Below are 12,105 nucleotides of genomic sequence, written 5' to 3' on the forward strand. Positions count from 1 at the left end.
TAAATTCATTCTTTCAGTACGTATTAGAGTGTTCTGTACCAGTTACGATCTCATAATAATACAGTAAAGCTGAGTAAGGTCTTTGATCTCATGGAGCTTAAATTCTTAACAAGGAGAGATAGACAAATACACAATGTGTATGGTTATAGTTACACTGTTACTATTATGCACAAAATTAAGCACATTAAAAAGGACTCTTTCATGGAAAAATATTTAATTGGTGTTTCTCATCTCTCAGGGATTGCCATTTTTTATTGCCTAATGTCCAGTGACAGTCTGTTGTTTCATATATTTTGTATGTTATTTTACTTGTTTCAGAAAGGAGGGTAAATCCATATTCCCTGTTATTTTGTAATGGCCAAAGCAGAAGATACTTAACTAGCTCTTTTAATGAGCACCATTTACTAAAACCCTTGCCACATAAATAGGAGAATCATTAAGCTGTATTTTATAGCCTCGAGAGAAAAAAAAAATTAAACATGTTAGATAGAGACATTGAAACATTATTTTAAACTTCTAGAGATGTGCATTTCAGTATTTGATAAAAAAATACACTTAATAATAGGTTAGACACTGTAGAGAAAAAATCATTAAAATTAAAGAATAAAGTAGCAATAGAAGCCATTCAACATAAAAACCAGAATAAAGACTAAAAATTTTGAAAAGAGCATCAGTAAGAGTGTAGATAACTTCAAGTAGTGTAATATAAATGTACTGAAGTCTCTGAAGAAAAATACATGAAGAAATACAAAGTTATATTACGAAAATGAATATTACATACAAAGTTATAACATGAAAATGTAAAGTATAGAACAATAATAGCACAATATCTGGGAGGAGAACACACAGGCATGTAATGTAAAGTTTTTATACTATATATGAAGTGGTGTAATGACAGTAGACTGACAAATCAAAGATATATGCTATATAACCTAAAGCAACTACTGAAAACACAAGAAAAAGTTAGAGGTAATAATCTAAAAGATGAGTTAAAAAGTAATAATGAAAAGTTCTTACAGAAGAAAAAATAGTGAAACAAAGAACAGCTGAGACAAATATAAAACAAAAAGCAAGATAGGAGAGGGGCGCCTGGGTGGCTCAGTGGGTTAAGCCTCTGCCTTCGGCTCGGGTCATGATCTCAGGGTCCTGGGATCGAGTCCCACATCGGGCTCTCTGCTCGGCGGGGAGCCTGCTTCCCTCTCTCTCTCTGCCTGCCTCTCTGTCTACTTGTGATCTCTCTCTGTCAAATTAAAAAAAAAAAAAAAAAAAGCAAGATAGGGGATTTAAACCCATGCATATCAGTGGTCCCATTAAATGCAGTGGCCTAAATGCCCCTTTAGGCAGAGATTTTCAAAATGGATTTTAAAAAGCAATATCTGATAATACACTATTTACAAGAAGCCCTCTTTTTATTTAAAGATGCAAATATAAAAGGATAAAAAAAGATATGCCATATTAACACCAATCAAAAGAAAGCTGAAGTGACTATATTACCACCAGGCAAGAATACTCCCAAGGATACAGTGTTATTCTATCACTGGAAAATAATCCTAAATGTTTATGCCCCTAAAACCAAGGCTTCAAAATAAAACACAAACTGATAGAATTACAATGAGAAATAGGCAAAACTACAGTTATAGTCAGAGATTTCAACATCCTTCTTCCAATTATTGACAGAACAAGAAGACAAAATAGAGGCATGGAAAACTCAACACTAACAACCAATTGACATAGTCAACAGTTAAAAGACACTTTACCCCACCAAATAATACATATTCTTTTCAAGTGCACATGGAATGTTTACCAAGACAAAGCATGTTCTGGGCGGTAAACCAATTCAGAAAATTTAAAAGGATGCAAGTCTTAAATACATTCTCTGACTACACTAGATTTAAATTGGATGTCAAACAAAGAAAATGCTGTCAAACTGGAAAGTCCCTAAATATTTTGAAACTAATTAAAATCATTCTGAATAACCTTTGGGTTAAAGAACAAATCAAAAGGGAAACTGGCAAGTATTTTGAAGTGAAGTAAAATGAAAATATAACATTGAGAATTGTAGAGGCTTGATCAGTAATTAAAGGGAAAGTGAACACCAACTTAGAAAAAAATTGTAAATCATTGGCATCAGCTTATACCTTAAGAAACTAAAAAAAGAAAGCAAATGAAATACCAAGTCAGCGAAAGACGGAATATAATAAAGATAATGCAGAAATCAATTAAAAGGAAAACAGAACCAGTAGAGAGAAACGATATAATCAAAAACTGATTCTTTGAGAAGATCAGTAGTTACAAAACCTCTAGTCAAACTGTTTAGGGAAGAAGAAATGACACAAATTACTATTATCAAGAATCAGTAATGAGAGAGGTGACATCATTACGGAGTGTACAGACATTCAAAAGATCATTAAAAGAATTTTATGAACAACTGTATGGCAGAAATTTGACAACTTATATAAACAAATACTTTAGAAGTACAAACTACCAAAGCTTACTCAGAAAGGCAAACCACCAAAACTGACTGAAGAAGAGATAGATAACCTGCATAGCACTGTATCTATTCAAGAAATTAATTTTACTGTTAAAAAACTTAACCACAAAGAAAATTCTAGGCCCAGATGATTTCCTTGGTGAATTCTACCAAACGTTTAAGGAAGATATATCAAATCTGTATAAACTCTTCCAGAAATTAAAAAGGAAAGAATAACTTCCAGCTTATCTTGAGGCATCATCCTGATTACGAAACCATAGACCAGTATCACTCAGAAACATAGATGCAAAATTTTAAAAAAATTTTAACAAAATGAATCCAATAATATATAAAAATAATTACGTTATGACCGAGTGGAATTTATTCTGGGAATGCAGGGTTGGCTTAATATTCAAAAATTAATGTATGATTCACCAAATTAACAACTAAGAAGGAAAAACCTTGCTAACATCTCAATAAATGTAGGAAAAGTACTTGACAAAAGTCAGCATCTATTCCTGATTAAAAACTTTTCAGCAATCTGGGTATCAAAGAAAACTTTCTCACTTTGATAAAAGACATCTATAAAAAATCTACAGCTAATGCTATACTTAATGGTTGAAAACTGAATGTTTTTCTACGATCATGAACAATAAACAATCACCCATCACCACTTCTCTTCAACATTGTACCTGAATTCTTTCCAGTGCTGTTAAAACAAAAGAAATAAAAGTTACCAGTTTGAATAGGAAAAAAAGTAAAACTGTCTTTATTTACTACAATATGATTGTCCATGTAGGAAAACTACTAAAACTAATAAGTGAGTTCTGAAAAGTTATATCATATAAGAAGAGTATATAAAAATTCATTTTGGGGCACCTGGGTGGCTCAGTGGGTTAAGCCACTGCCTTCACGGCTTAGGTCATGATCTCAGGGGCCTGGGATCGAGCCCCACATCAGGCTCCCTGCTCGTCAGGAAGCCTGGTTCTCCCTCTTACATCCCCCTGCTTGTGTTCCCTCTCTTGCTGTGTCTCTCTCTGTCAAATAAATAAATAACATCTTTTAAAAAAAATTATTTTACTCCTATATGCTAGAAATGAACGGTTAGAAATTATGACAATGCCGTTCATAGTAGTATCAAAACAAAATAAATACTTAAGCATCAACTTGAAAAGAGATGTGTAAGATGTTTATAGTGTTCACAGAAACATTGAAAATTACAAACATTGCTGAGAGAAATGTAAAGAACACCTACTTATACCATGTTCATGGATCAGAAAACTCATTACTATTAACATGCTGATTCATCCTAAATTGATGCTTAGTTAATGCAATCAAAATTTTCCAGTCAAAACTTCAGCAGGCTATTTATAGCAGTTGACAGGCTGATTCTGAAATTCACCTAGAATAGGCAAAACAACTTTGGAAAAGCATAAAACAATTGGAAGATTTACACTACCTGAATCAAGATTTATTTTAAAGCTGCAGTAATCGGGACAGTGTGACATAGGCATAAAGATAAGCGAATAGACCAATGGACCAGAACAGAGTCCAGAGAGTCCCACTTACTGTTTTATGTTCATTTGATTTTTCCGCAAAGATACAAAAGTATTTCAGTGAAGAAAAGTTAGTATTTTCAGTAAATGGTGCTAGAACAATTAGATACGTTTATTCAAAAAAATAAAACTTCAATGTTGCACCATATATAAAGTTCATAATACAGAGGAGATAGTAAACCAAAATTAAAATCTAAAACTATAAAACTCAGAGAAACACACAAAGGATTAAAAAAAAATTGTGATTAAGGATTAGGTAGAGATTTAGAGATGACACCAAAAGCACAGTCCATAAAAACTGATACATTTGACTTAATAACCTCTTAGGGCACCTAGATGGCTCAGTGAATTAAGCCTCTCTCTACCTTTGGCTCAGGTCATGATCTCAGGGTCCGGGATCGAGGACCACATTGGGCTCTGCTCAGCAGGGAGTCTGCTTCCCTCTCTCTCTGCCTGCCTCTCTGCCTACTTGTGATCTCTCTCTGTCAAATAAATAAATAAAATCTTTAAAAAATTAATAACCTCTACTTCTCAAAAGGCATTCTTAAGAAAATAAAAAGATAAGGCATTGAATAGAGAAAATATCTCAAGACTGAGAAAGGATTTGTATTCAGAATATGAAAGGAACTATTAAAAACCAATAATAGGAAAACAACACAAGGAAAATAGGCAAAATGTTTGGACAGATTTCAGTCAATATATAGAGATGCCGAAAAGCATGTGAAAAGATAGGTATTCATCATTAGTCATTAAGTATATGCAAACCACAAGAACATCTCTATATGCCTTTATTGAAATGGCTTAAATTAGATTAAATGTTGGCAAGGATGTAGAAACAAGTGGAATTCTCATTCATACACTGATACTGAGAGTATGAAATTGTACAGCCATCTTTCTATTACTTCATTTACTCATTAGCTTCATTTCCATGACCTCAGCTTACTTTTATAATAAACTTGCAATGAGCTCAGTGCCTCTCTCTTTATTTTAGAATTACTCATTCTTTGCAGAAATTTATTCTAATTTTTCTGATAACTTTTCTGGCTGAACTAAACTTATGTTTTTGCAACTTTAATGAATCATTGAATACTCTGTTCAACAGAGTCTATTGTTACTCATCTATTACTGCATTTTTAATAAGATTGCATAGTTTTATAGCTTTTATGCCATAATGACTTTGGGGCCAGTTTTAAACACAATGAGGAAATTACTGATGTAAATGTGCCTTTTTATAAAATCTACCTTTAAAACCTTTAATAGCTTTGGTTTAGATAATTTGATTTTAGTCTCTCTAAAACTAAGTAGAATATAGTTCTTAAAATCATGTAAGTATTTCATAATGGTGAAGTAATGTACAGTTTTAAGTACTTTTATAACTTCGTTTATACAAATGCTTCTTTATATCTACACTGCTCACAAAATTTATGTATTTAGCTTTATATTGTTGGATCTAGAAAGGCATTTTTTGATAAATTCCAATTCTTTTGACCTTCTCACAAAGATTATTAAACCACCACTCTGCTTGGGTAGTCATGGAGAGAATTGACCAATTTTCTTGTAATTTACCTGATAAAACTTTAAAGAAATTAGTTGCCCAGAGAAATTTGTGGTTTTTGACTTCTAAAAGAAATGTAAAATAAACTGCAAACTCAAGGGATTTGTTTGTATTATATACAAACATATATGTATGATATATAATGTATGTTCTAAGGTCCTCACTGATTATGGTTTTAAAAACATAGTATTATTCCAACTTGGTACAATGTTTTTTCTGCACATATTTTTTCGAGAAAATTAGCTTGGTAACTATCAAATTCAGTACTATTTATTTACTTGGAAATGTTAGTGCCATCAAGTGGCAAAGAATGGGTATTTCTAAATTTGGCTTAAGCTTGTAAACTTAATGAATATGCCTATTTTTATGTGTTTCCCAGAAGGCATGTATTTTTTAAGTAAAAATTTTAAAAAAGATATAGTGAATAGTTCAAATTCAACTGTTTATATTATAGTTTAGTCATTTTACCATCTTTTATAAGTATGGTAATTATGAAAAGAATATTATTATCTGAGAATTATGTGTAGGTTGATCATAGTGTTTTGAATATTTATTTATAAAGTTGTTCTTAATTTCAAACATCAAAATGACAACTAATGACACCCTTTAACATTAGTAAGAGGAAAGTCATCTAAATTAAGAGTTTATTCAGTTTGTTTTTCAGTATAATATTAAAGCATAAGTATATCTGATTCGTGTTCTGTGCTATGGAATTAGCAAATGGAGTTAATCATCAGCTTTTTTACTGGCGCAGTCATATTAATACAAGTCAAATTCCTTTTTTAAAAACAGTGGAGTATAATCATTGTTATATTTTACAGTAGACACTTCTAGGTAATAGATTACTAGATCACATTGGGAGCTAAATATATGGCTTTCTTATGCTTTAAATACATTTTAATTCTTCAGGTGAGTATGCCTTGGCAGCAGAGCTGTACAGAGAAGTGTTGCGTTCATCTGAGGAACACAAAGGAAAACTCAAAACGGATTCCCTCCAGGTAAGTGAGCACTAAACAATTTCAAGTATATAGTCTATTTATTTTTTACAAAATAATTTTTCATGATAATCTTCTCATTTAATTTTTGGAGGTCTCTTAGGAAAATCTGGATATTTGAATTATAACATTTATTTTAAGTACTGAATCTCTTTTTCTTAGTCCTGTCCAGTGGATCAGATACACAAGGCTCTGTAGCTAAATGGTAAATAAGGACCACTTTTATTAATCTTCCTAAGTTTAGGCTTGAGTCCTTGATGGAACTTGTTTATCATACACAATCAATCCTTAGGACCCACATGTTCACATTTGCCTCAATGAGTATTAGTAGGAGTGTTTGGGGGAAAGAGAAGAAAATTAAATACAAGCCTACTTACATTCTGTATGGGTGAGGATTACAGAAGTCAGACCTTCAGTCTTAAGCAAATGTGTTTGCCTCGTGGAAGAAAGCAGAAATACAAATGTAACAGGCTCTTGAAAAAAAGAAACAGAAGTAGAAAAGTGGGCGAGAAGACAGCTAAGTCCAGTATGCCTGAGTCCGGAAGTGAAGAGTAAGCAGTCAGCCTGTTTCTTCCTTTGGGTTTTAATAATCCTGTGTACTGTAAACCATGGCCCACTGAATGTTTGGTTCTGTTCAGTCAGATTAGCCACTCTGTTTTTGGGGGATAAAATATGTAAGGGGATAGAAAGAGACAGGTGTTTTCCCCAGTGTGTTCCACCACCGTGTTCAGGAAGCAACAGAAGTCCTCTTCCACAAGCACACATGGAGAAGAGGAGCGGAGTTTCTATCACTTTGTTTCCATAGTGTCATTTACAGGTTCATTGAAATCCATAGCCAGACAGAGTAAACCTTTACAGTCTCAAACCACTAGCAGCAAATCAGATCTTACCAGGACTCTTTTTGTGATTATCCTTTAGCCCTTAGCTGTCTTCCCAGGTAAAGAGTCAAGTTAACAGATGGAAATTACTTATTTCTCCTCACAGCCCTTGACTCCAGAGGGAGCCCCTTAATCAGCTGCAGACTCAATATCGTAGTGAAAAGCCTGGCTTATACCAAATAGATGCAGTTATCCCCTTTTTCCTATACCACCTTTACCTCTAGCTTCTCCCCTTTTCAGCCGTTAAGTTCAACAGATCCAGGTCATAGCCGTTTTCTGATGTATTTCATTGTCCTTATTTTTATCATAGTTGCTAGGCTTATGCAGACTCATTTCCCAGGAGAGGAATCAGTCGAGTCTGGGCAGTCTTTCTACTTTAGTAGTCTTACTTGGCATAATCTTAGTTTCCTATATAGACAATAGCACATATACTAGAAGAAATATACCTATATTACACATTCAGCTAAATGCATAGACATATTTCACAATATTTTTTTAAGACAGTGTATTTTAATTGAAGACAGTTTATGCCGTCATGAATTAAGACCTTTACTATGAAACTGGTTTTGGTTTTCTCTGAGGAGGTTGGTGCTCAAATAGTGTTAGAGGAAAAGTTTTCAGTGATCTGATCTTGTGGTGTTAGTATTCTGTATGCCATATTAATAGTAGATTCTTCCTTTAGAATCCACTGCATTGGCTCTCAAAATTACTCCCTTTTGTGTGTTTGTAGAGACTTCATGCTACCCATAACTTGATGGAACTGTTGGTAGCCAAACACCCAGGAATACCTCCTACCTTACGAGATGGCAGACTTGAGGAAGAGGTAATTATTTTTTTATTCTGTCTGTAAAGGAATTTTTTTTTTCCAGATTTTGTCCCCCATATCGTTAATATTTCCTAGGACATTCAACATCTAAATGAAAGTAATCGTATGTTTTCCTGCTGCTTTTATTTTCCAAATTTTGCTTTTGTGATTTTGGATAGGAGAGAATTGCAATACTCCATGTTATTTTGCTTCTCTTGTGATCTACTTGCAATTACATGGTAACTGCTTTTATAGATATGGCTGTTGGTAGCCAGCAGCACATAGAAAGAAAAAAGAAGGAACACATAGAAAAAGAAAGGAAGGAAGAACTTGTTGATCTCATCAAAAGATGTGGTTTAGTAAAAATAAAACATTTTGTGCCTCCTCCACCTTTTTATGTATTGCTGAAATAAACTCGGTGTGTTCATGGTATTTCTTAGGTTCTCTCAAAGAAGTTCGTCCTGCAGTGAGTCTTTCCTCATTGGAAAGGATGGTGTAAATCATTTCACTGTAAATAGTTGATGAGCATATTGTGCTAATTCCCCCATGGATTTTTGCCTTTTTAAAAGTCAGAGATGGCAAAACTAAAATAAGAGAATAGTAGAGGGGCGCCTGGGTGGCTCAGTGGGTTAAAGCCTCTGCCCGCGGCTCAGGTCATGATCTCAGGGTCCTGGGATCGAGCCCCACACCGGGCTCTCTGCTCAGTGGGGAGCCTGCTTCCTCTTCTCTCTCTGCCTGCTTCTCTGCCTACTTGCGATCTCTGTCAAATAAATAAATAAAATCTTAAAAAAAAAAAAGTTTCCTTTAAAAAAAAAGAGAGAGAGAATAGTAGATATGTTTGAAGTGAATTTAACCTGTAAGTGGGACTTTTTTTTATTTTAATTAAGATACAAAGTGAGATTGTGTAAGTATGTACAGCCCTTTCTTAATGTTAGATGACAGTCTAAGTATTGGAGGGGTTTTTTTATACTTTTTAAAAAGATTTTATTTATTTGACAGAGAGAGAGACAGCACGAGAGAGGACACAAGCAGGGGGAGTGGGAGAGGGAGAAGCAGGCTTCCCATGGAGCAGGGAGACTGATGTGGGGCTCAATCCCAGGACCCTGGGATCATGACCTGAGCGGAAGGCACTTAACAACTGAGCCACGCAGGTGCCCCTAAGTATTGGAGATTTTTAAGTGAAATCTCATTTCCATGGCAGGCATCTAATCTTACATGAAATCAGTCACTTGTTTAAATGCCTTCAGCGACAGGAAACTCTGGGAGACTGTCCAGTCTATTAGTAGATAACTCTAATGACCAAATAATTATAGCCAAGGAATTTTAATGAAAATTAATCAGAAGGTTGTGACAGGAAAAGGAAAAATGCGTCATGGGAGAAGGGAAAGAAAAAATGTGTCACACTGGGTAGATAGATTTCCAAAGACGACCACATTATCATTTTTGTCTCTCAAAGAATATGAAACCACAGATCCAAGAAATCATCTACTTCAGCCACCACATTTGCAAATAAAGTAACAGAAGCCTAGAGAAGTAAAATGGCTAGTCCAAAGAGATGTAGCTATTCAGTTGAACCTCATGAAATTGCAATTTTTTGTAAGTCCAAAGGTCTGTTGTTGGCAACTTCACGTGGGTCAACCCACCTCTAAGTGAAAGGGTTAGAATTTCCTTTTCAGGAGTCTTTCTGGTTTTCCTTCCACTATCCCATGTCCACAACACCTATGTTACTATATACCCTCAAGTATTATTTCCAAACTGAAGTAATTCCAAAAAGTTGTAATAACTAAATAAGACAAATTCTAAAAGATGGTTTGCCTCATGCTTTGAAATACTGATATTCTTCCCACCCCCCCTTTTTTAAATTAAAAAATTAGATAGAAATTTAGAAAGCAGACCTTTGGGATTTCTTAAATTTTGTTACTTAACAAGTAAATGTGGTCTCTTTACTCTCTGTCTTGGGAATTTCTAGCATGGCTCTCATGTTCTTGACAGTATCCTTATGGAACTCTGTGCTTAAACTGTGTTAAGTAGCTCTACCTATCTAAAATATACCACATTATTCTTACAACATTATAGTGAATTATGTTCTAGACCTAGAATGAAAGTTGACATCTCTTACCTTTTTCACCACAGGCCAAACAGCTGCGAGAGCATTATATGAGCAAGTGTAACACAGAAGTCGCTGAAGCCCAGCAGGCTCTGCAGCCTGTGCAGCAGACCATACGGGAGCTCCAGAGAAAGGTACGTCCCCAGAACGACTTTTCTTACCTGTTTGTCTCCATATAGCATTTTGGATTTTGTCTTGGTTTGGAGGAAAACTTGAACTTTCTTACTTATCTTGGAATTCATAGTACCTACTAGGGTGCCTGTCCGGTAATAAAAAATGTATGTGCTGTTCACAGCATTTGTTAACTGAACGAACAGATGTATAGATAAATCACCTATTAGGAAGTTGTTCTCTTTCTTTTTTTTTTTTTTTCTTAAGGTATGATGAGTTTTCTCTAATCTTGTGTAGATAATAAGTTGTCTTTTGAAGAAAGTAAAGACTTCTATAACCTCCTTTTGATCTTAGATATGTATGTTTCCAAAATCTTTTTTTTAAAGATACTAGAACATGGGGCACCTGGGTAACTCAGTGGGTTAAAGCCTCTGCCTTCAGCTCGGGTCATGATCTTGGGGTCCTGGGATTGAGCCCCGCATCAGGCTCTCTGCTCGGTGGGGAGCCTGCTTCCTCCTTCCCTCTCTCTCTCTCTCTGCCTGCCTCTCTGCCTACTTTTGATCTCTGTCAAATAAATAAATAAAATCTTTGGGGAAAAAAAAAGATATTAGAACATTAGAAACACGGTATTTTTCTTATGGGGTATGTGCTTTTTGTCATTTCTAAAATTTCTCTTTTATGAAATCAGTAGCGAGCCTAAAGAGGAGGCTACCACAGAACACCCTGCCTTTTCTATTTTAACCAGTTACTCCACGCTTTTTTCTTCCTAATTCATTATTTAGTATTGAGGCATATAATTTTGCTAGTAATCGTAGAGTATTGAGTAGAATCTAGTCCAATTAGTTGAAGATTAGCAGGATGTCTTTATTATGCTGAGAAAGATCTCTCACATTTTCAAATATAAACAGTGAATACCGAGTTTTCATTTGGTAATGTATTTTTTAGCACAACTGTGTTACACAAATATATATACAGTTAATTCTCATTCATCCACAGTAGTCAGGAAACAGGTATTCTCTTTAATTATGTATGCAAAACTTGTACGCACCCATTCTGTATAGAGTGTGTCTCCCCCACTTGTGTCCCCCACTGTTCTAATTCCCTTGAGACTAGCATTTATTGCTTCCTTTGACTTTCACAACATCTTTCCCAGTGATAGAAAAACATAGTGAGCACTGAAAAAACATGAATTGATGAGCTGTTGTCTTTTTTATAGATTTATTCTAATTCTCCTTGGTGGCTGAATGTGATCCACAGAGCAATAGAATTTGCTATTGATGAGGAACTTGTTCAGCGAGTGCGAAATGAAATAACGAGCAACTACAAGCAACAAATTGGCAAGCTTTCTATGTCAGAGAAGTAAGAAAGTAGTACAAAATATGATAACTTTATGAGTAATGACCCCAAATATTCAGATCATTTGATGTTAAGAGGTACATTTAACTGTCAGAACATATTGTGGTTATGAACATCTGGATTTTACATATTGTTAAAAATACATTTCAAACAAATATTAGATATCTGTAAGTCTGAAAGAAGAAAACTGTGTTTCTTCTGTGTGAAGAACCCTGTGTTTCTTCTGTGTATTAGTCATTTTTAAACAGTTTGATTTTAGTGTTTTTTTAATC

The 12,105-nt window shown here is 34.5% G+C and overlaps 1 protein-coding gene across 1 annotated transcript in view; it reads left to right on the forward strand.

Annotated features, from left to right (window-relative positions):
• Positions 1-12,105, forward strand: part of SHPRH (SNF2 histone linker PHD RING helicase) — an 88,200-nt gene that overhangs the window by 33,775 nt on the left and 42,320 nt on the right. The window contains exons 15-18 of the mRNA XM_080807189.1: positions 6,491-6,579; positions 8,185-8,277; positions 10,393-10,500; positions 11,694-11,836. Coding sequence (XP_080663315.1) covers positions 6,491-6,579; positions 8,185-8,277; positions 10,393-10,500; positions 11,694-11,836 — 433 coding nt within the window. The remainder of the gene's footprint in view (positions 1-6,490; positions 6,580-8,184; positions 8,278-10,392; positions 10,501-11,693; positions 11,837-12,105) is intronic.

The sequence above is a fragment of the Martes martes genome, assembly GCF_963455335.1.
Source record: "Martes martes genome assembly, chromosome: 6".
Classification (NCBI taxonomy): Eukaryota; Metazoa; Chordata; class Mammalia; order Carnivora; family Mustelidae; genus Martes; species Martes martes.